Genomic DNA, 22726 nt, shown 5'->3' on the forward strand with positions numbered 1-22726 from the left:
TTTTAGCACATAGGTAAATCCAAATTTTATTGCTTTTTAAAGTTCTCTTGTGTATTTCCCACTGGGAAGCATTTATAGTCGTCATCTTTGACGCCCTGGATGACGCGTTCATGCCTCGCCTTCAACGTGGGCCAGCCACTCTTCTGCACTCGTGCATCCTGTAGGCACACATGTAGAATATACCTACAACACAAAAGACAATAACAAACATGTCCGTTATTGCATATGCTTTCTCCCAAATGATGAGTTTTGATGTACCTGCAAAGAAGGTCATGAGCAGCGCCACCCATCCAAGGATGTAGGACCAGGAGAAGCGCCAATCGCCGAAGCGCTTGCCCAGGAAGTTGACCGTCACCCCCGTATAGATGGCCATCGCCAGCAGCACAAACAGCGCTACAGCCGGTAAGAAAATGACACTTTTCAACTTTTTAACAACACCTCATTTGTTTTGTTTGCCACTCACTTGACACAAAAAACATGATGCCAGCAGCGAAGGAGCGGTTGAATCTCTCAAAGGCTGAGAAGTGAGCAAAGGACAGGATCCCCGCGATGATGCCGGCAAAGCAGGACATAGCTGAGAGGATCATGAAGGCACGCGTGGCGTTCCAGTAAGCTGGGGGAGAAAAAAAAAACAAGGTACAAAATGTTTCATTCGTTTCTTGACCAAGCATGTCAAATAATTTGGTCCTATTGAAATGAACTGAAAGTTCTTTAATCCGTTCCAGCTCCTCCCAAAAAACAATTTGTTTAATAAAGCATTTTTCAAATAGCACTTTACTGTAGTTTATAAATACATAAAGTGGACATATAAAGTCTACACACCCTTATTTGAATGTCTAGCTCTTGAAATCAAAAAATGAAACACCTTTAATGCTATGTAACTTGAGTAGGGGGAAAAATATTCCAGTGATGGGAAGTAAAAGTAAATATTTGGGTTGTCACAGCCGCAATCACTTACCGATGCTGTCTGTCTGCATGTGGCACTTTCCCGACATGCAATAGCGCCACAGGCCCTGGTGGGCGAAGCTACCCGACAAGCGGTACTGCATCCAATAGTCGGTGGCTGTGGAGACCACCAGCAAGATGTTCCCCACGATGGCGCAAAACAGCCCCCCTCCCATGAAGCTGTACATCGTGAGCGAGAGCCTTGGACGGCTTCTTCAGGCCCTTAACAACGTGGAGGTAATTATATTATGATGAATATTTGTTTTTAAATAACACACACTTATCAATTTATTTATTGCGGAAGATATTTTCTCCCTAAAAGTACGCGCGCCACCTTACCTTAATTCCTCAGGCAGCGAGAGCAACCGAGAGTTGAAGTCGGCTAGCGAGCGCGACGTCAAAAGAGGACCCCTGAGGCCCAAGTCCAAAAAGTTATCCCCTGTGTTTTTTCTGTCGATGAAGGCAAAATCCTTTAGGGGCGGGCTGGGTGTGTTTTTGGGGGTGCCGCTGCCGCCAGTGTTGAGCGGGAGAGGGATTGTTCTTCTGGAAAAGCCGGGATGTGCAAAGGCTTGCACTCCTGCGTCACTCAATAGAAGCTGCTGAGGTGCACGTTTTCTTTCACCGGGCATCGGGTGTGGAGATAACAAGGGGGGGCGCCCGGCGTAACCAAAAACGACATGACATGGGTGTCATTTTCATATTATTCCTTTTTTCTGATATTTTTTTTATTGATTTGATTTTTGACAGGTCATTTTCCAACAGTTTTTTTTAAGAAGTTCCAATACACCAGACGGATGGATCTGTGCATCTAAAGTGCCAGAATGAAGCTGCCGTTCCACATTCGTACAATAGCAGATGGCACGATAAACATTATTTCTGAGATTTGTGATTGTAAAAATGTCCGAACTTTTAAGATGCAATTTGTACATATTGTGTCGTTAACATTAAAATTGTAATATTTGTTATTTTGAGCTAGCCCGAGATGGCAGGGTTCTCATCACATCATGCAGTTAGTTTTTCTGCTAAATTTAATTTTCATGGAGAAGTGTTTCTTGCTGAGATGGTCTAACTATCTACGTTGTTCCTGTTTCTGTCTCATGTCAATGATGTCAGCGTTATCAGCATAGTACCAACGACAACGGATCATGAGAAATTAGTGTTTAAGTGCTAGTAAAGGGACAAATATTAGAAACGAGCGGCAGAACATTACTTTACATATATTCTTATTTATTTTTGACACTTTACACAATATTAAATGGGAATTAGCTGAGTATTTAGGCAAAGCTTCTAACAAACACACAAGGATCTCATCAGGAACAACTTGAAAATATGCAGTACAAAGGTAAACTATATTTCCCATTCATCCTCATTTATTTGTTTTGAACAATGACATTGCAGGTTTCCCTAATGACTTGTCCGGTGAGCATCTCCTGAGCAAATTTGAGGAAACGATGTGAAGATGAGTCAAGTGTCACCTCGGAAACTTTCCACACGCACAAACTTTATCACACTATATTAAATTTGGAGCAAGTCAGTACTTCTGTTCAGTTAAATTCTCACCGACCATCTTGCTCATTTGCAACATAGATTTGCATATTTGACACTTTGCAATCAGCATCTCAATCTTCAGAGATGAACAATTCGAAAACAAAAATATAGTCATCATAAATCTGTCGAAATAAATGTTGGATTCTAATTTTGATTCAATTTGCCTCCTCCTGTCTCTGCATTGCCAATCATTATGAGAAAGGTTACAAATCAGATCAAGAAAATAAGTCTTAGCCGCGAGATAATGAGGCGAAGGTCATTGTGAAATCACGTCCGGGGTCCTTCATCCTAAATCCGCTTCCTCTTTCTCTCCTTATTCAGTGTTGACAGCAAAGTCATATGGATGCGGACGTCGTCGTGACACTCATGTGGCCTCTGCTCTTTGGTGAGTACCAATCTACATTTATAACATATAATTCATACATATAATGACATATAATTCGTATGCAAAAGTTGTACAACTTGCGGGATATTTTATTCACATTATGGGGGAAAAAAAGGGCGAGATAGTTGCCCTCTTCTTCCTGCCTCTAAAAAAGGCCAAGTAAATTTTTTATGACAATGTCAATTAATCGGAATCGATATGTATTCTGTATAGATGCACAGTTGAATTAAATCTGGATGAGTATGTAATTCTTATTTTATATCTTGTGCACCAATCAGCAGCCTTGTTTGCAGGGGTGCAGGCCTCCCCTCTGGAGCCCTCCATACCCGCCCGAGTCCTCGCAGTGGTGGGCTCGTGCGTGAGCATCCCCTGCTCCTTCACGCCCTCAGCAGAAAAACGCACCGAGGTGGACGTGCGGGTACGCCTGCGAGGTCACGCCCAATTCTTTTTGTTCCGCCAATCCCGCGTGGCCTTCAATAGCGGAGACATGGAGGAGGTCAGCAACGTCTTCCGGGGCCGTATCTCCTTGTCGGGTCCGGTGAAGGACGGCGACTGCTCGTTGAGGATGGACGAGGTCACCGCGGAGGATGCCAGGACGTACGAGGTGTCCCTGAAGAGGACTGGAGACTCTGCTTGGGGGAGGGCCAAGTCTTTCAGTTTGGACGTTGTAGGTGAGTTTAGTCGGTATTTCCAAGGCGTCCCGTCAATGCGGCATACATATCATATTAGCATCAAGATGACAGATGTCATCTCACCCGGCAGACACCCCCGAGGCTCCCGTTATCAGCGGCGTGTCCTCAACCGCAGACGGGCAGGTGGTCACCTTCAACTGCAGCGTCAGCTACCAGTGCCGTTCCGAACCCCCGACCCTTCGTTGGCAATGGGAGCGAGGAGTGCAGCCGGTGGGGGACCAGGAGGTGCGGATCCTCGACACCCAAAATCAGCTGCCGGTGCTGCAGACCTCGCTCACCTTCAAAGTGTCGAGCCGGGTGAAGGTGAGCCTTCGGTGTGAGCTCAGCTACCCGAGAGCCAATATGGTGACCGCCTTCAAGGATCTACATGTGACATGTGAGCACCTATCACATAAAACGGGCATGTTGTGACAATATGTCTTATTGATTTTAAATATTCATTGGGGCTGGAGTAATTGTGCCCTACAAATTCTGCCTAGCAACAAGTTATATGTCATCCATTCATCCATCCATTTTCTGTACCGCTTGTCCCCACGGGGGTCGCGGGCGTGCTGGAGCCTATCCCAGCTCTCATCGGGCAATAGGCAGGGGACACCCTGAACTGGTTGCCAGCCAATCGCAGGGCACACAGAGACAAACAACCATTCACACACACACCTAGGGACAATTTGGAGTGCTCAGTTATATGTCATTTAGTACTAAATTGATCATAACATCCTGCTATATTTTTTAACAAATTCCATTTCTCCACCCTGCAGTCCCACCCAAAGATGTGACAGTTCAAGTGCAGACCTTGACAGTGCAGGAGGGGGGCAGCGCCCTGCTGGCCTGCTCATGCAAAGCCGACCCACCGGTGTCCGAGTACCGCTGGTCTTATATTCACCGCGGCCGCACGTTCCACTTGGGCCAACGCACGCACACCGTCCGTTTATACAACGTGACACGGGACACAGCGGTCCGCTGCGTGGCTGAGAATCTGGTGGGACGCGCCCAGTCGCGGACCACCGTCCTCAACGTTCAATGTAATTTTGCTTTTGGGGCAAAATCCAAGTTCCTAATATATTGAATGTATGCATGTAAAAAAAGCCATGATCATAATCCAATAACAAAGGCTTTAAAGTAAATAACAAAATAACCTCAGAGTTTTTTTTTATTTTTATAAATAACATTTATTTAAAGTCTTTTCTCCTCCAGATAAGCCCGTGATCCAACGCCTCTCATCAACTTGCATGGTGGCAGATGGGATGCTGCGGTGCGTCTGTTTGGCCCAGTCCAATCCGCGGCCCGCCATCAGTTGGAGCGTCAATAACAGCGCACCGCCGCGCAGCTACAACGCTTCGCTCTCGGCTGACGCCCTCACGGCCACCCTGAGGGGCCACGTGGACGGAGGGCTGCAGACAGTCACCTGCTTGGCCCGCAACACCCTTGGGAATGACTCGGTGACGCTGTTGCAGCACCAAGCAGGAGTCGGTGAGTTCGAATACATGGCAGATTGTAGACTCTCATGAATGTGACGGCACCAGAGAAAAATAAATTGCTAAAATGCAATATTGAATTCGTTCACTGTCAGTCCAGTAAAAAAAAAAAAAGGTTTAAAGCAGGGGTTTTCCAAGCAATTTTAAGGGCTCAATTGGCCTACCATGCATGTTTTTGGGATGTGGGAGAAAACCGGAGTGCCCGGAGAAAACCCACCCAGGCACAGGGAGAACATGCAAACTCTACACAAGGAGGGCTGGAACTGAACTGGGAGCCAGACGTGCTAACCAGTGCTCCATTGCCGCTGGAATATAAATCAAGTCTAAATATTAAATTGATTTTATTTTTAAAAGTATTATTTTCCAATTTCGTGGGCCACCTGTCACCCCGCCACGGACCACTCGAGTTCCGCGGACCACTGTTTGACAATCCTTGGTCTAATGTCATCCATGAAAAAAAATCTAAACAAGGTTATTTTATGTACTGGATTTACAACTGAAAAATGAAACTGCAGGGTCTTGGCGGTTGATGTGGTTTTTGGTTCCCCCTGCCGCCGTCATCCTCTTCGGTATCTCCTTGGGTGTGCTTGTTTTCTGCTACTGCCATCGCAAGAAGTCCATCAAGTGAGTCAATAATATGATCGCTCTCTCGTTTTGGAGCACAACTCGCAACTTATAAGTTTTTCTGTCCTGTCAGACACGTGCTGAGCGAACGTCCATCAGGGGCTGGCCTGTACCAGACCCGCATGCCTGTTTACATCAACTGCTCGGAGGTGAGCCACGTGTACACCAACGGAAGCTACCAGCTGCTCTACCAGAACTGCACACCACGTTTTGTGCGCAACAAGCAAGTATAGCAGCAACACTCCCGAACGATACTCAATATCGCTGGTTACTCAAAAATATTGTAATGAACTTCCCTAATATAAATACAAATGCATTAATATTTGTATTTGTACCATTGATTTGCAGCACTCTTTTAAAGCCACGGTTGTTGTTTTTATAGTGCTCTACTATTAGTCAAGTAGAGTTGAGTCATCATCATGATGACTCAACTCTACTCAACTATTTTTAGACTCTAATGAGTTCCTCATTCCACATTTGTGATGGCCTTCTTTTGTTAGGTACGTCCGATGGGCAGAAGGGGTGGCGAGAGAAGGCGAGGAGGTCCGCGCGAAGGGTTGGACACACAAGTCACCGTCAGAGAAGTGCAAGACGCCATTACAGCTGATGTGGAATCAGCCATCTACCTGGAGGTCCTCTAAAAATAAAAAAAATCACTGAGTAATGACGAACCGCGTAAAAGCTTCGATGGCCACTTTGTATTGTTTGATTTGATCTGGGCCGCTCGGGTGCACACAAATGGATTCTTGTGAAGACGTTTTATGTTCCTCAGTAAAAAGGACGCCATAAAAAATAATTCAACTTGTCACAAAGCATATCACAATGACTATGTAATTTCTTTGCTAGAATCCAGCCCTTGAAACATAATTTGAATATAAATCATATCTACCCGGTGGCGTGTTCTGTATTGTTCAAATGTTGCCTAAAAACACAATGAATAAAAGATACTTATAAATAGTTTGGGTCATAAATGAAATTACGACATGAATCTAATTGAAATAAAGTAAATTGAATCAAAATAACCAGATAAAATATGAGCGTTGTTTTCTCAAAACAAAACAAAACTACATTACATTGATGAGAATAAATTCACCAAAGAAAGTAACCTTAAATAAAATAAGCAAAGAATATTAAAAAAGAAAAGAACAGACTAATACAATGTTTAAAAATGAGAAGGAAAGAAAAGAGAAAAATAACTCGCAGAAAACAAAGAATATCAATTAAACCTAACCACAAATACAACAAAAGTGAATTGACAGTTGGCAATCAAATATTTGCACTTGCAATGTGCTATTTGACCAGTTAGTGGCAGTAATTGAATTCTGACACATAATCAAATGACAAGAAGAAAAAAGACGCGCCTTGTGATTGGTTGGACATCCCGGAATAGCGTCACAATAACACCGAGGTTTTCGGTGGGAAATTCTCCAGTGTGCCATTTTTTGTAATATAATTGCATCGCTTGTTGATTGTAAGCAAGTATGAAAGTGAATCGTTACTGAACAATACATTTGAATTCTGTGACTTTATGGGGGGGTTGACGGGGGAAAAAAGTTTACCCCCTATTGTTTGCTAGCTCGCTAACAGGGGACAATCGGACGCCTTTCTCGTGGTTAAAGTATTTATTTTCTCTCCCGAATGTATGTCTAGTAAATTACGATTACCGTTTACCCATCCTAAAAGCGTTTATTAAATTTAAAAGTGTCCGCTATGCCCGAAATCAAACTCCAGCACGTCGTATCGTGCAGCACAGAGGACAATGTAAGTAAAATGTCTCCATTGCGTTGTAAGAAGCTTCATTTTAACTGGTGTAAAGTTGTTTGCAAACATGATTTTGCGTCCTCCTTGTGACAAACAACAGACTCACAAGGCGGATAATCTGCTGAGCTCGGACACGTACAGAAAGTGGAAAGCTGCCCGAGCTGGAGAGAAGCAGACGTCAGTCATTCTGCAGGTGACAGTTTTGTTCAGGCTCCTAGTGACGTCACTTCCTGCGAAGAATGAGACCTACAGAGCATATACATTCGCCAACCGCAGATTCACTTATTTGCATTTGTATACATATTTGTTGAAACAAACTATTTCCTTTTTCTTCCAAAACACTAAAGATTCACTGACGTTTGTCAACAATTTCCCCTTTCTGGCATTTCTAGTTTGAGAAGGAGGAGCAGGTACACAGCATCGACATTGGAAATGAAGGCTCTGCATTCGTGGAGGTACTGGTGGGGAACTCATCATCTGTCAGAGATCAGGACTACGAGGTATCCATCTTACCCACTTCTCCTCCTTCCTTAATTAACTTTTGTTATATTACAAATTCAAACCTGTTTGGCTTTTCAGGTGCTGCTGGTCACATCGTCCTTCATGTCGCCCACGGAAAGCCGCAACGGCACCAACATGAACAGAGTGCGCTTCTTCGGACCCGGACAGCTGCAGAAGAGCACGGCGCAGGAGAAGTGGGACCGGGTGAAAATTGTCTGCAGTCAACCTTACAGTAAAGTAAGGCTCTTATTGAACAGAGAGTGAGCATACTGGTAAACGCACTAATTTACTGACACTGTGCACTTAAGTAGGGTTGAAAGAAAGTAATATGAACTGCTTGTAAAACGTTTTTTTTTTTTGCGGACAATTTCAAACACGTATGCGTCTCTTTTTAGAACATAGCGTATGGTCTGGCCTTCATCAAGTTTCATTCTCCCCCGGACAAAAATGACCCTCCAGTTACATCCCCGGTAACACACACATAACCTTTTATTGACTCACTTAAATCCTGTTTTGCTTTTAAAAATATTCATTTTTTCCCCCTTCTTTCTGCCTGAGCAGAAATTGACCAAGCTGGGTCAGTTCCGGATGAAAGAGGACGATCCCGCCTCGGGCTCCGGCATTCAGCCTGGTAGTCTTTTCTTCAGCGCCAAGTCCAATACTTCCCCCAAAGGCAAATACATTTACTCGCTCAAGATAACGCTTTTGAGCTTCGAATGAAATCTATTTCTAGGGGAGCAGAATTAAAAGACATGAACGAGATGTTTTGTGCTCATCTGATGCTCTTTTTTTTTTTTCCTCTTGTAGCGTCGCCGCAGAGTAACAAGTTGAGCTACGCCGCCGCTGCCTTGCAAGCTGCTGGCCCCACCGCCCCAGCAAGCCTCTCGCCGTCATCTTCCACCTCGCCACAGGTACTTGGCATCATCCTTCACGCGAGGACACCTAGAAATCATCACAAACATCTTCAGAATGTCCCACCTTTCCCATTTTCAGTAGTTTTTCCAAGGCAATGTTGATTTTCAATGAGCAGTTGCCTGGCAACCACTCGAATCTTCAAGCGCTCGATAATAGGAAAGTCTTAACTGCACAAAAATGGTGTTTGTTAGTTCATGCAATTCAACACAACAAAGATAAACACGACTATAGAACAATAAGGGAAAATAAGCCCTTTTTTTTCCCCTCACATTTGGGAAGACTCCTGCTTTGGTGCATGGCATCTTGAGCGAGCATTTACCGTTGACACTCGCCGATGTACTCGGCTTTTACGTGGTCAGACGATGAATGTGGACAAAAGGCGCTTTGCCGTCTTTGACGTTAGCACGGCGTTGTATAATCACAGACTGCTTAGAACCTAATGGCTTCTTTTTGCTGTTCATTCAGGCGACACGCTTAAATCATCAGCGATCACCAATCAATATTTCCTTTATTTTATTTATTTTTTTATATCTACCAACCTATCTAGGCATCCACAAAGAAAAAGTTTGAGTTCAGCAAAGAGCGTCACTCGGCTCTCGGCCCTCCTCCCGCCAAGAAGAGCACCCCGGGAAACTCGCCGGAATTCAAACCCGCAACTCCCAAAGTCAAGACGGCCACACCAAGCCCAGGCGCTTCCAAAGGTGTGACGCCTACCATACTATCTTACCACCATATTTTATTCATTGAATAATTTCTATATACCTAGCAAAGGCATCTGCCGAAAAGAAGCGTGAGAGTTTGCCCAAAGCCAAAGAGCAGCCGTCCAAAGGCGTGAAGAGTCCCGAGCAAGTGCCCTTCAAGCGCATCATGGAGGGCGTGGTGTTTGTACTCAGCGGCTTCCAAAACCCCTTCAGACGCGACCTGAGAGAGAAGGCCCTGGACATGGGAGCAAAGTACCGGCCCGACTGGACGCCCGACGCGACGCACCTCATGTGAGTCACCTTTGGGATGTTGAGCTGCATCCACCACGGAACTCTTCCCGGCTCCATTTAAATCTCTATCTACTGTGTTTAAATTTAATGCCGAATACGGGGTACATAGAGGTTTTGGGTGTTGAAACAAAACAAAGAGCCACCACAAAATACAGCCAAATTAATGTTGTCTTTTATTGGACTATTTTTGATATTCATACAACCCGGCTCCCGGTCTCGAAGTGTCACGGCATCCGTCTTGATTTTAAATGAGACGCGAAGAACAGAAAATGGGTCTCGCTTGCACTCCCTGTGCAGCTAATCCCGTCTCTTTCTGTGCCTGTGTGTGTGTGCGTCTCTGTTTCTCTGCTTCCATTAATGTCCAGCTGTGCCTTCGCTAACACCCCCAAGTATAGCCAAGTGAAATCAGCGGGCGGCATGATCGTGCGCAAAGAATGGGTGATGGACTGCCATAAAAGGAAACAGAAACTCTCCTACAAGAGGTGAGCTACAGGTGAACAGGGGAGAGCGCGGGCACGCGGCGTCACCGCTTGACAAACACTAAATACAACACAGAATTCTCATCGGGGTTGTTTTTATATACATTGTGTTTTTTGAAATCAGTCGGCCAGTCGATCAGTATTTTATTTTGACAATCAATCGGTCAGGCCCTAATTTGAATTAATTGAATAAATATGATAGACCAACAGACATGTGAATAAAAGAAAAATTTTCTGCCAATTTTGTTTGCCCTCTAAAATACTTTAAAAAATAAAAAATGCCAAGCGTGCAACCTTGCCAATTGAACCCATTCTTACAAATACCGAACACACGACGGACTGGAGCGGAGTCATTACTCATTTTGAAAATGGATGATCGCTTTCATACGACAGCACTGTGACGCTTCATCTTCCTCATCGAGATAGTGAACAGTTTTTCACCCGTTTGATTAATTACACGATAGATCCTCGTTCGGCAATGCGGTCTCATGCATAAGCTGCGAGGGCTCATCCTGCAACGTCTTTCCCAGAGGTGCGGTGCCGTTACGCAGCTAACACATTCACCCCACTTACCATTGTGCAGCGCTTGTGCTTTGATAATCTTTTTTTTTTTTTTTTTTTAACTGGGCCGCATCTGCTATGCTTAATTAAAGCCAGCACTTACTTTGATGGCGTGGAGGGCCCGGAGCATGAACACTTGAATACCTGCCCAAGTGTCCGCGGCGACGTCACCATGCAAGTTACCGCTAATTATGCTGATGCACGTACGCCATTATGTGACATCTCTAAAGATATTTCCATTAATTTCAATTTAAAAAAAAAAAAAAAAAAGAGCAATAGAAAGTCCCTTCATGCTTTTAGTGCTAAAAGAAAGTTAGCACTGTGTTATTATCAACTTCCAAACTCAAAGAGCAAAAATACTTGTCCTTTGGTGAACCTGGAACAGGAGTTAATTTGAATGAGCATCCCCTTTGACTGTGTTGCACTGAGCAACAGAACAGAAATGTCATTTTCGCATCAAATGTACTTTAAAAGAGAAAGTAATAGCCTGGCGCGGCTTTTCTTCATTGTCCAATTTTCCGCTTTCTGACTCTGGTCTTGGAATTAGCTTCACAAACAACAAAGATGTGAGTGGAAATTATGACACTGTCACATTTTCTAATTATTTCCAAGCCAAAATGTCACCTCGGCACGTGTACGGGGCACATGCGCGCTAGCTTGAAATCTTTTTCATTACGAGCCTGTAAAATTCCCCCAAAACTCATGTTGTTAACAAATCAGTCAGTTTGGGCCAGGTGCTCTTAGACGCTGCAGTCGACATCTTAACTTGATTGTCTGTGAACAAATCAATCTCATAATAAGCCATTTTGCACTTATTTTTATTTTTTTCATCTGCGTCACCCGCCAAGAGGCAGCATGTCTAAAAGCCACATGGCAGCTTTCATCCGATCGAACACATTGTTCAAGATTTCATTAAATGGAGTTTGAGTTACGTCGCAGGTACCATAATAAGAGCATTGCTAGATTTTTCTTTTAACTTTTGAAAGACAATAAATATTTGGAATGAGGAGTTTAACCTTCACTGTAAAGATATCAGCAGACTTTCTACTTCAATGATTCAATTAGTCATTTGTTTTGCCAATAAGACACACAAAACACTCTGAAACCTTTTTCAAGGTTTTTGTATTGTTTTATGTTTTTGTAAAGCACTTTGTTACGGCAAAAGCCTTTGCAAAAGCGTGATACGAATAAAGATGTATTTATTGAGCGAGAGGTGTTGCATTTATAAAGTGGCTATGAAAAGATCTTTGAAGCATTAAATTGGCGGAAAAAAGGTTCTACGACTTCAGAGGGATATATACAATTTAAGAAAAACAATGGCGACTATCGACTAACCTTCACACAGAAAAGAAAAACCAAACGTACCTTATGGTGAGTGACAAGTATCGCACAGGCTTTTAGTCTTGCTGACACTTTGTGTGTGCCTGGCAGTTATTTGATGGATGGCGGGGAATCAAGCTCAGAGAGCGAAATGGAAATTGACGACCAGAGCGAGGAGGAAGCCAGCGCAAAGGTACTTTAGCAATTGTGGGATGTTTGTCGGTGGCCTCTTTGTCAGACCTGGTCTTGGTTTCACAGATGGCGCAGAAGCAGTCGAGACCAGCGACTCCGAAAATGGAGGCAGAGACGACGAACGTTGATGAGTATGCCGGCTCCACTGATGTGGACGACGAACCAGGTTGGTCCAAATTTTATGTGTTTTTTATTTATTTTTTATTTCAGGGTAATCCATTTTCTCGTATCTTCAGTTCAAATGTGTTTTTATACAGTTTATCTTGTGATGTCATTGGTTAAAAGTTTATAACGACAGAGGCATACTGTAGATGTTATTTACACGTTATGTTAGCATTAAGCTAGGCTAATTTTGAAAGACAAAATTATGCAGTGTTATGTAATTATTGTTGTTTAGGTAGTTTACTATGTATAATTTCATTTCAATAAACAAGCCATCCTGCCATTCTTTTTTTGAAGAAGAAGAATTATCTGCTATGTACCAAATTGATTTAATGTGTCAGAACAATGATTGACACTTGGTAGGTCTGTGTTGTTGTCGCATTTCTGAAACACTCTAAAGGACACAAAAATCATGGGCGCCATTTTGAGTGCTGTGGCGGGGGCCCGATAGCCGTGACAGGACTTGGGCATGATTCTCATTTCTATGTTAATGCCAGGCCATAAGTGAAGTGGCCGAAGAAGTGCAATAAAAACGGCTACGAGAGGCGCGGCATTTTAATTAGCCCTCCACGAGCTTTGTCAACCTTCCGCCTTTGCGCTGTCGCTCTGTTTATATTTAGTTTTTCCCTCCGCTTGGACCCCAACTCTATGACACGCCATTAATTCTCCGACACGAGAGCGTTGATTGCGTTAAGACTCGACCCCGTTTGCATGGTGTAGAAAGAAGAAAATACGAAATGTTGTGGTTTTGTCATTTTAGGATGTCGTTCTTTTTTCACGTCTTCTGTTCTTTTGTTTTTGAATACTTATTGTACTTTTAGTCACGTAAAGCACATGAAATCAACTTGTTAGCGTGTGTGTCGATGGATTGACAAATGCACATTTGGTTTCACAGGTGCTGACGAGGACTCTGCAGCTGATACAGAGGACGAACTTGAGAGGTAAACACACACACACGAGGCATTTAAATGGCAAAAAAATGACTTGCACAATGACGCTCCCTCATCTGCTGTTTAGTAAATAAATAGAAGACAAGTTGATGGCTTTTTTTTTGGTTTTGTCGTGTCAGGGTGGAGAGCGAGAACAGACAGAAGACCACAAAAGCGGTCAAGCAGGAAGAGGATCCCTACGCCGGCTCCACGGATGAGAACACGGATGCAGAGCAGGACCAGGATCACCCCATCCCGGAGCTTCCCGGTTAGTCTCTGCGTCCTTTGTGCAAGTCCGCAACCGTTGGGATTCCATCTGGTGCGGCTTTTGTCCTCCCGCTGATGCTCTTTCTGTCTTGCAGACTACCTGAACGGGAAGCACTTTTTCCTCTACGGGAAGTTTCCCAATAACGAGAGACGACTAATGACACGCTACATCACCGCCTTTAACGGGTAACCCATCATTTCATTGGATTTAGTTTAGCGGTGAAAAGCTAAGGTTTCATCGCGGTCGCAATGATAGAATTCATGACCTCGTTTGCCTCCCGAGAAAACACACGACTTGTTTTATTTACTTGACCTCTTTTCACTGATATTATGGAACGGAATGAACACTTTCATCCTCTCGTGGGTTGATGTTCTCCCTCACAGCGTTCTGGAGGACTACATGTCGGACACGGTGCACTTTGTGGTGACCAGCGAAGGATGGCACGACTCTTTTGAGGACGTGAGTTCAGTCAATGTAGTCAATAATGTTGTGTCCCAATACTTTTGTCTGGATGGCAAATAGGCCATGGAAGGTTTCTCTGAATGAACTCGTTTCCACCGGGGACAATTTGTAGGCGCTGATGGACAACGGCAACCTGAACTTCGTCAAGCCGGCTTGGATCTACGCCATCAACCAGCGTCAGAAGCTGCTGCCCTACCAGCCGTACACCGTGGTGCCATGAAAAAGGAAGACATCTTTTTCTTTTGCTTGTTTTTTGTTCATCTCTTTTTTGATGTTTTCATGAAGTTGATTTTGTTACTTTTAGATGATTCATGTGCCTGATTACACTTTAGTGTAAAGGCATAAACTCTTTTATGTTTTTTTGGGTGGGACGGGAAGAAGACTTCTTAGGCTGTCTCCGACAATACCTTGTGTGAAAGATTTTTCCCAGCTGCTGTGCTGCGATTGTCGGCGGCGCTGATAAGATGCTTTTTATGAGGCTTCCCAAAGTCAGGCCGAGGTCCCAGTTATTCAGCCTTTTTTCCCTCCACTTTTATATGAGATAATAGTTTAAAATGTGATAAAAGTGGCTTTTGTAATCATTTTTGTTTATTATTGTTCGCAAGAGACGAGACAGGCTCAACATGGATGAAGCCATCTCACGTGTCTAAACAATTTGTCCAAATAAACCATGTCGATTTTCAGGTAAAGGTGCTGTTGACAACTCAGTTTTTCATTTTTATGCATTTGTCCTTGGATTATTTTTTTTAGGTGGGAGTTTTTCCTTTTTTGTAGGCATTTTTGAGAATATTTATGCAGTAATTAATGTTTAGTTTGAGAGTTTATATGCCTTTTAGGCTTTGTCCATGTTTGTTTTTATGTTTTAAGTTTGAGTTTGTTGTATTTGTTTCCCATTTATGCGGAATTGTTTTGCGTTGTCTGTTTCCAGGCGGATTATTTCCCTTTTCTTTGTTTACAGTTTTCTTCCCCGCTGTATAATGAACTCTCCAGGGGCTTGTGTAGGTCTACTCCACTTGTTTGCAGGGGATTTGCAAGAAGCTTCGAGGTAGAGCAGAGACACGGTCAGCTGGAAACATGAAGTTTGTATTCTCATTAGGGGTGAAACCTGGCCCGGTGGGACTTCAACACAACGAGACAGGAAGCACCAATCAACGCCCCATTAAGAAGTTCATTAAGAAACTTTTGTTTTTTTACTAACTTCTAAACTGTATTATGCTTAAATGTCTGCAAAATTGTTTAGGAAGTACTACTTATTGCATTTGCATAAATGCAAAAAAATGCATATATCTGTATTGGTTTTTGACAATCTTGGGACTAAGCCAAACATGCAGACCAAAAAAAAAAAAAAAATCACTTGAAATATTTAAGGTGTTTTGATCGGCTTGCCCTCGATTGGCTGATTCACCTGTCAGTCAAGTCATTGACAATCCCTCAGGTGTGCTTTGGTTGCCCTCAGCCAATGAGGTGTCAGCTCGACTGCCTTCACGTCAACAAACTACGCGTGCACGCCCTTCCCGCACGCACGCGCACGCACATCAGTTGAAGAGCAGAGACGCGACTGATACAGCCGTGGAAGATCTGCGAGAAGACTCCAGTGCGTGCCGGAGCTTGTGAGCTCGGAAACGTACCGCAAGTGACGCCACTTTGTTCGGAATGCTGAGAGAGGACCCAACCTGAAGCACGGAGCCGGTAGGTCAATCTGTTCTGAAATCTTTGGTTGTTATTATTAACACATGCAACATTGTCAATGAGACAAAATAAATGCAGTATAAAATTCGATTTTTTAATTTATACTTTTTTACATTATGAATGTACATTAATAAAATGTTTGAAGTTACCACGTTGGAACTCCATTTCCAAGTTGTTGATTTGACAGCTTTTATTTAAATGTTTCTCTACAAAAATAATTATAGAAGGCGTTATATTCATATCAATTTCAAATTTTACTCTTATTAAAATTATTATTATCAAGTTGTTAAAAAGGAAAATACTGGAAGCTGAGACGTTTTATGCATTGTTTCAAAATTAGACATTCTACTCGAAGAAGCCTTTTCATTTATTTCATATATTTATGTAATTAATATATATGTTGTAGTTTTCTTAAATATGCAACCTTCATTTCTCCCAAAGTCACCTGAGATAACTCCATCTCACTGGTGACCCTCTAATGCAGGGGTGTCAAACTCACTTTTGTCACGGGCCGCATTGTAGTTATGAGCGTCAATGTCTTCTATATACATACATTATAGGCAACACAGCAAATAGATGAATACCTAGTTTTGAAATCAGACTAGTAAATCTTTTTCAAATAGTTCAAAAAGATGAATGGAAATAAAAAAGTGCTAGCAATATCTCTATTTTTAAAAAGTGAAAATCTGTCATTTTAGTAGTGACACAAAATAAATGCAAAATTTGTCTTTGCGGGCCACATAAAATGATGTGGCGGGCCATATCTGGCCCCCGGGGCTTTGAGTTTGACACCTATGCTCTACTGGATTAGTGCTGGACTCAAAGGATGAATGAATAAATACATATTTATCTAGGGACTCGTGCTGTTCAAACACAAACAAAATTTGAGGTCAAACTCATTTCATTGGCATATTCGGAGGGCAATTGGCCACAATGTGCTTTTATGGGTGCATAAACTCTTGCAACTCATCAAGCTTCTTTCAAGGACATTGCATGACAGTCTGGAGGTCAAACCGATAACCTCCTGATTACGATCCAGGCAGACGAATCCCCACCCCATTTCCCTACCTGCGTCACAACATGTTTAGCCAACCATAAATATGAACTCCAGAATATTCCATTTTGTAGCTCTGACCTTGGATCTGTTTACTGTGTCTGACTTTTTGGGACATTCACATTTTATGATGATAATTAGGCTCGACTAAATTATATCAAAAACTTATCATCTTTCACCATTGATTTGAAGTGAAATGTTCCAGGCCTTCAACATTTGAGTGTTTTTATTTGACAGTGTATTGTCTGTAAATGTGACTTGACAGTTTCCAATTTGACTTCTTTGATGAGTTTAAAGCTGTGGCTTTCCTCTCAGATTAACGCCGCAAGTGACAATGTGCTGCTTTGCTAATTGCTGCCAATCAAAGAACTACTGGCTTACTGGCAAAAAAAAAACAACTCTATTTAATGGGAGAAAGATTAGGCTGAAAGAGTCCAACCACCACAGTGCTTGTACCCTCAATGGCTGCAAAATTACACAAGTCATAAAATGGTAGGGCCTGAAAAGAAATGTGTCACTTTTTGAATCATAGCCACCATTTTTGGGTCTTTTTGGCCTTTAATTTACATTTTATTTTTTTTCCATTTTTTTTTTTCAACAGGTTCCAAAAACCAGATTTACATTTCTATAAAGTAGACCCTTAAAAAGTCTGAAGAAGCCATTCCTAAAATGCACAAGAAAGCCCGCTATTTTGTTTTGAATTGAACATTTTAGGGCCATTTTGCTTTTAAAGACAAACTTTTCAATACAAACTACCAAATTTGACACACAAATAGTCACTATAGACCTTTATGAAAGTTTTCATCATTGCTTGGCAAAAAAAAAAAAGATTATTAATAATGCGCTATAATTATCAAATGATGAATGAATTATTCGATTTGCTGCCATAATACTATGACGTGAATGGCGGTATTCTTTTCATTAGTCATAAAATAATGAACAGAACATTCTTCTGTGCAGCATATAAACGAGCTGGTGCTGTGCAGCTTTACTGCCCTGATTTATTCATCACGTTATGGTTGATGTTATCCTCACGAGTGTTAATACATGGAAGGAAATGGCAGCATTATTCCTAATAGGCAATTAGATGGTTGACTTGGTGACTACTGATATGAAAGCCATCCACTTAAAGTAAGGCAAATGGATGTATAGGAATGTAATTTCCTGGCTTGTTTTGTTCCCCGGACTCCATGCGAGAAGATGGACTGTGGGTGCAGCCCGAGGAGCTAGTCTTGCGTCTTTTTTTTTTTAGATAAATGATAGTACAAGGTCACAAATGATGGTCAAACCTCAGACACTGATTTATTAAATCAAACAGCGGTGTGCCCTCCAGGGGGTTGTGTCAATGTCTCTCAAGCAGTGTTCAATCATGTAGAATAAATAAATAAATCTCAGTAGCTGGAATATTATCACCACTAACTAGAACATGCTAATAAAACGAGATAATCTGAAATTAGCTGCCGCTAAGGAAAATATTCTAACATAAGGCGAGTGTTGATTTAGTTGATGAAACCGAGAGTGAATTTACAGTCTGTATTTTTTTTCCCTCTTGAAATCATTTCACTTGAGATTAAATTTGCAGTGGCGAATGAAGTTTGGTGTTCAAATAATAATAAAGAAAACTTTTAAAAGGGTCACACCGGCTGCTGCTGCTGCTGCTGCTGCTGCTACTTCTGTTGTGTTTCTGGGGACGCTTTTCAATTAGTGTTGCTGCTTTTTTATCGTCTCTGTTGCTGCGTGGAGGCAATCTGTTCATTATACATAAAATGCCTCTGACTAAAGTACCGAATGAAAGCAATGCGATGGGATCAGAGCCTTTGGTGACTTTGATTTTGATGACTTAATGCATTTATGAGACTTGCAGATTGCATAATTAGGCAAAAGTTTTCAAGTGATTTTTTCCCCCAAAACCCAAAATAACAATCTGTGATTCTGACACTTGTCGTCATTATATAAACATCATACGTTACTTCCCCCTGCCGTAAGCGATTTCCTCACAATAAACGGCAAATGATTGGGGGTGATTTGCGAGATGATCAATAGACTATTCACAGCGCAACAAAGGCATTATCCTCTCAAGCTTGATTCCATCCTGCTTGCTGTTGATTGTTGTATTGACTGACTCGTTTGCTTGAGCGCTTGTTTGGCAGGAAGGACTTTTTGTGTTGGCCTTGATTGTTCTGAGTCACTGTCGTATGGCGTTCCACAGGGCTCAATCGTTGGGCCCCTTCTGTTTCCTGCCTGGCTTCCATCTTTTGGAATGAAATGGAAAGATAATAATATTCCCTTTCACGACTACACGGATCATAGTATGGTGCCAGGCCTATCATGTTATTGATTGCCTATAAGATAGATTTGCTTCTTTTCCTCTTTGTGTGACCACGTTTCAGAGCCACCATGTCCACCGGAGCCTCACTATGACTTCTCACAACAACTCCGCTGACACTTCATCTCCGCCTCCTCCCCCTCCTCCTCCTCCCCCACCGCCTCCCTCCTCCTTATCGTTGTCAAGTCTCCACCTCAACTCCGCCGCCCCTTCCTACATCCCGCTGTCCTTGGCCGGCAATTGCAGCGGGGCGGCGTCCTCGTCCTCGTCGCCGCCGTACAACTTCTACGCCGTGCTGCTAGTGCTGCTCATCTTCTGCGTGGTGTTCGGCAACGTGCTGGTGTGCGTGGCCGTGTCGCGGGAAAGAGCACTGCAGACTACCACCAATTACCTCATTGTTTCGCTGGCCGTGTCTGACCTGCTACTGGCCACCCTGGTCATGCCCTGGGGTGTCTACCTGGAGGTAGGATGGCTAAGACTCACTCACAGTTTTCCTCTTGCCTCTTTGGGACCTTTACCTGGTCCCTTATGCGAAGCAGAAAATAAAGTTTAAGACTTTAAATTACTTCTGAAGACTGTAAATGTAAAAGGTGGCGACAGAAAGATAGAAAATTGATATTTGTATGTCCTCGTGTGTTCTATAATTGGCCGGGCGACAAGTTCTGGCCAAATTGTTTTGCTCCGGCTTGCACGACAATGTAATGAGAAAAGAAAATTGAAAGACGAATGTTGTTCCGTCTAAAGCAATTATTTTTGATGGGGCATTGTCATTAGGGGCTCCATTACAGGGAATTATTTTGAAAAGGAAGTGTTAGTAATTCATTCCTCTTTTCTTGGCAGGCTGACAATCAACTAGTATTCTTGTTGAGGGGCAAATTAATAATAATACTGGCAGCAGGTTATACTTTGTCTTGGACATCAGTGTAGAGCATTTGTGAAGGTAGGCTAATCATGTGTTTGGGGGGGGGGGGGCTCGGGGGTTGAAGGTGGTGGGCGAGTGGCGCTTCAGCCTGATCCACTGTGACATCCTGCTGACTCTCGACGTGATGATGTGCACTGCCAGCATCCTCAATTTGTGTGCCATCAGCATCGACAGGTAGGGTTCCAAGCACACCTTTTGTAAAATCAATTGATGATAAGTTAGGGGTCAGGGTCAAAATCTTTTCACGTTTTGATTCGTACGATACGTGATTTTTAAAAAAAGGACACGTGTGCTGCAGGTACACGGCGGTGGCCATGCCCTTGTTGTATAACACGCGTTACAGCTCCAGGAGGAGGGTGGCGCTGATGATCGCCGCCGTATGGTTCCTCTCTTTCGCCATCTCCTGCCCGTTGCTTTTTGGACTCAACAACACCGGTAACGTGGAAAAACATCAAATGTCTTTGATAGGTACAGGCCCAATGTGTTAATGACAATCAAAAGTAGATTTTTGGTAAGGTGCTTTGAAATTGAAATCATACTTGGACTACAAAATATTTGACTTTGAGCGTCAGAATGAGAAGAGTTGGCTGTTTTGTTTTGTCCTGTCCTCCAGCGGACCGCGAAGGCACCACATGTAGCTTCGCCGACCCGGCTTTTGTGGTGTACTCGTCGGTGGCGTCCTTCTACGTGCCCTTCATCGTCACCCTGCTGGTGTACGCGCAGATCTGCGTGGTTCTGCGCAGGCGCGGCCGACGCACCGCGCCCCCCCGAAGGCACAGAGGGCCCGAAGAGCCACAGCGGCACAGAAAGGTAGCCATGAAAATGCCTGTTAGTTCCACCAGGGAACCCATTTTGTTAGTTGTGTTTATGGGAAAAACTACAAAAACGGTCCTGGTGGAACTATGATTTAAAGTTGAAAACATTTTGGTAGGGGCTCGGTTTTATGATTTAGGATTATTTACAAGTAAATTCCCACGCAAGAAATGACCTTGAAACGGACTAAAAAAAAAAATTTGATGAAAGATTTCAATTCCAGAATAGATGCACACAGCCAGAGGATGTGAAACTGTGCGCTTTGATCCTGAGACCCTCCACCGCAGCCCCCCAGCGCAAGCGAGTGGTGAGTTTTAAGGCTTTGTGTTTTGGTTGTTTTGTTCTTTTTTTTTTCCTTTTAATTCAAATAGTTCTCAGGGAGGTTCTTTTATTCAACGTTGTTGTTGTAGACGCTGGTGAAAGAGGCAGTGGTGCACCCCCTGGAACCGGAATGTGCTCACTTCCTGCCCCAGCCCGAACAGAGTCCAACCGCTCCACCCACCGGCCAGACGTCCTCGTCGTGCCCGGGACGGGGCACCGTCTCGCTGTCCGTCTCGGTGGAACCCGCCGCTACCCTCCCGTGTACGGTCACACGCTCTGCCTTGATGCCCCGCCCCCCCACGCTAGAGGACGGCATGAGGGGCCGCGAGGGCTGGCGGGAGCACGGCACTGGCGGCGGCTGGGCAGCCCGCGTTACCAAGGAAAGATCCAGAGGCAGGATGTCACAGCAGAAGGAGAGGAAGGCCACACAAATGCTTGCCATTGTGCTCGGTGAGCCGCCCCGTCGCACATTTAAAATGAATCGGGCTTCAAAATCAATAAAAGAATCAAACCAGATTGAAATGAATCACATCTCCATATGTCGCTCCTTTTTTTTTTTCTTCCAGGCGTGTTCATCATCTGCTGGCTGCCCTTCTTCTTGACACATGTCCTGAAGGCTCACTGCGCCACTTGCTGCATCTCTCCGTCGTTGTACAGCGCCGTCACGTGGCTGGGTTACCTCAACAGCGCCGTCAACCCTGTCATTTACACCACCTTCAACGTGGAGTTCCGCAAGGCCTTCATCAAGATCCTCCTCTGTTGACCGCGCTCGGGCTTGGTGAATATGAACTGATGTGTATAGAAATGTATATATAAATGTATATATGTACAGTATTTATGTGTTCATGTTGAAACTATACATGATTTTACTCTTTTTTTTCTCATTTTAATCAAATCATGCCCATATTTTTTCTATACTTATGTCAAAACTGTTCAAAATGTTACTGTGGCTCACAAAAACATTTCAACATTTTAGGAATAACACCTTTATCAAATGAGGGATAAAGCTCACAATTATTTCTTTCAAGCATGTCAGGAAAACAATTGCCACAATGGAATTCCTTCTCCCTGGTTCTTGTAAATATTTGCCAATGATAAATAAAATTCCATCTCACTGACCTTGTCTCTGAGTATTTAATACAACAAATATGATTTGGGAAAACTATGCTTGAGTAAAAACGTTCTGCATCGTTCTCATGAAGGCAGGGAGTCAACCCGTTTTAAACATTTTGGTTAACCGTAACAGATCACAATGGATCAAATTGTGTCCATCAAAAATAAGCGTTAGTATCGTGAGTTGAGCTCTGCGAATATACTTTGTGTTCATAGTTGAGTTTGAAAACGTCTTGACGTCACTGCAAGTCACTTTCCCCCCATGAGACGCCGACAC

The 22726-nt window shown here is 43.3% G+C and overlaps 4 protein-coding genes across 5 annotated transcripts; 3 read left to right on the top strand and 1 right to left on the bottom strand.

Moving 5' to 3' along the window:
* Positions 1-121: 121 nt before the first annotated feature.
* Positions 122-1133, bottom strand: lim2.5 (lens intrinsic membrane protein 2.5). The gene is made up of 4 exons (XM_085917554.1): positions 959-1133; positions 464-613; positions 259-393; positions 122-183 (listed from the first exon to the last, which is right to left on the bottom strand). The coding sequence occupies exons 1-4, from the start codon at positions 1131-1133 to the stop codon at positions 122-124; spliced, it is 522 nt and encodes a 173-aa protein (XP_085773680.1).
* LOC147052351 (sialoadhesin) lies at positions 172-6902 on the top strand. The gene is made up of 11 exons (XM_085917550.1): positions 172-402; positions 491-636; positions 1003-1182; positions 2815-2878; positions 3157-3549; positions 3641-3946; positions 4329-4592; positions 4765-5040; positions 5561-5669; positions 5743-5896; positions 6170-6902. The coding sequence occupies exons 4-11, from the start codon at positions 2833-2835 to the stop codon at positions 6308-6310; spliced, it is 1689 nt and encodes a 562-aa protein (XP_085773676.1). The 5' UTR covers positions 172-402; positions 491-636; positions 1003-1182; positions 2815-2832; the 3' UTR covers positions 6311-6902.
* A 168-nt stretch (positions 6903-7070) lies between these two features.
* xrcc1 (X-ray repair complementing 1) lies at positions 7071-15457 on the top strand. The gene is made up of 17 exons (XM_085917549.1): positions 7071-7430; positions 7531-7623; positions 7823-7930; positions 8010-8168; positions 8327-8401; positions 8493-8604; positions 8739-8842; positions 9394-9547; positions 9613-9838; positions 10204-10320; positions 12310-12391; positions 12457-12556; positions 13448-13493; positions 13622-13749; positions 13844-13934; positions 14133-14208; positions 14324-15457. Exons 1-17 carry the CDS (start codon positions 7380-7382, stop codon positions 14429-14431), a joined length of 1830 nt encoding a protein of 609 aa, XP_085773675.1. The 5' UTR covers positions 7071-7379; the 3' UTR covers positions 14432-15457.
* A 298-nt stretch (positions 15458-15755) lies between these two features.
* On the top strand, positions 15756-22445 carry drd2l (dopamine receptor D2 like). Of its 2 annotated transcripts, none has more exons than XM_085917942.1 (8): positions 15756-15900; positions 19345-19743; positions 20267-20376; positions 20501-20637; positions 20816-21012; positions 21239-21322; positions 21426-21786; positions 21903-22445. In XM_085917942.1, exons 2-8 carry the CDS (start codon positions 19372-19374, stop codon positions 22097-22099), a joined length of 1458 nt encoding a protein of 485 aa, XP_085774068.1. In that variant the 5' UTR covers positions 15756-15900; positions 19345-19371; the 3' UTR covers positions 22100-22445. The 2 variants fall into 2 exon arrangements, with proteins under 2 accessions (XP_085774068.1, XP_085774067.1); XM_085917941.1 differs by having other exon boundaries at positions 21244-21322.
* Positions 22446-22726: the final 281 nt, after the last annotated feature.

Source organism: Syngnathus leptorhynchus, chromosome 8 (genome assembly GCF_054491065.1).
Source record: "Syngnathus leptorhynchus isolate UIUO chromosome 8, UIUO_Slep, whole genome shotgun sequence".
Taxonomy (NCBI): Eukaryota; Metazoa; Chordata; class Actinopteri; order Syngnathiformes; family Syngnathidae; genus Syngnathus; species Syngnathus leptorhynchus.

Bases quoted from the DNA above. Each gene is read 5' to 3' on its own strand.
- drd2l (XM_085917941.1), top strand. From the start codon at position 19,372: ATGACTTCTCACAACAACTCCGCTGACACTTCATCTCCGCCTCCTCCC. The intron at 19,744-20,266 runs GTAGGATGGCTA...CGGGGGTTGAAG, and splicing joins CCTGGGGTGTCTACCTGGAG to GTGGTGGGCGAGTGGCGCTT. The intron at 20,377-20,500 runs GTAGGGTTCCAA...CGTGTGCTGCAG, and splicing joins TGTGCCATCAGCATCGACAG to GTACACGGCGGTGGCCATGC.
- LOC147052351 (XM_085917550.1), top strand. From the start codon at position 2,833: ATGGATGCGGACGTCGTCGTGACACTCATGTGGCCTCTGCTCTTTG. The intron at 4,593-4,764 runs GTAATTTTGCTT...TTTCTCCTCCAG, and splicing joins CACCGTCCTCAACGTTCAAT to ATAAGCCCGTGATCCAACGC. The intron at 5,897-6,169 runs GTATAGCAGCAA...TTCTTTTGTTAG, and splicing joins GTTTTGTGCGCAACAAGCAA to GTACGTCCGATGGGCAGAAG.
- lim2.5 (XM_085917554.1), bottom strand. From the start codon at position 1,133: ATGTACAGCTTCATGGGAGGGGGGCTGTTTTGCGCCATCGTGGGGAAC. The intron at 614-958 runs GTAAGTGATTGC...TTTCTCCCCCAG, and splicing joins CATGCAGACAGACAGCATCG to CTTACTGGAACGCCACGCGT. The intron at 394-463 runs GTGAGTGGCAAA...TACCGGCTGTAG, and splicing joins CATCATGTTTTTTGTGTCAA to CGCTGTTTGTGCTGCTGGCG.
- xrcc1 (XM_085917549.1), top strand. From the start codon at position 7,380: ATGCCCGAAATCAAACTCCAGCACGTCGTATCGTGCAGCACAGAGGAC. The intron at 9,548-9,612 runs GTGTGACGCCTA...CTATATACCTAG, and splicing joins AAGCCCAGGCGCTTCCAAAG to CAAAGGCATCTGCCGAAAAG. The intron at 10,321-12,309 runs GTGAGCTACAGG...TGTGCCTGGCAG, and splicing joins CAGAAACTCTCCTACAAGAG to TTATTTGATGGATGGCGGGG.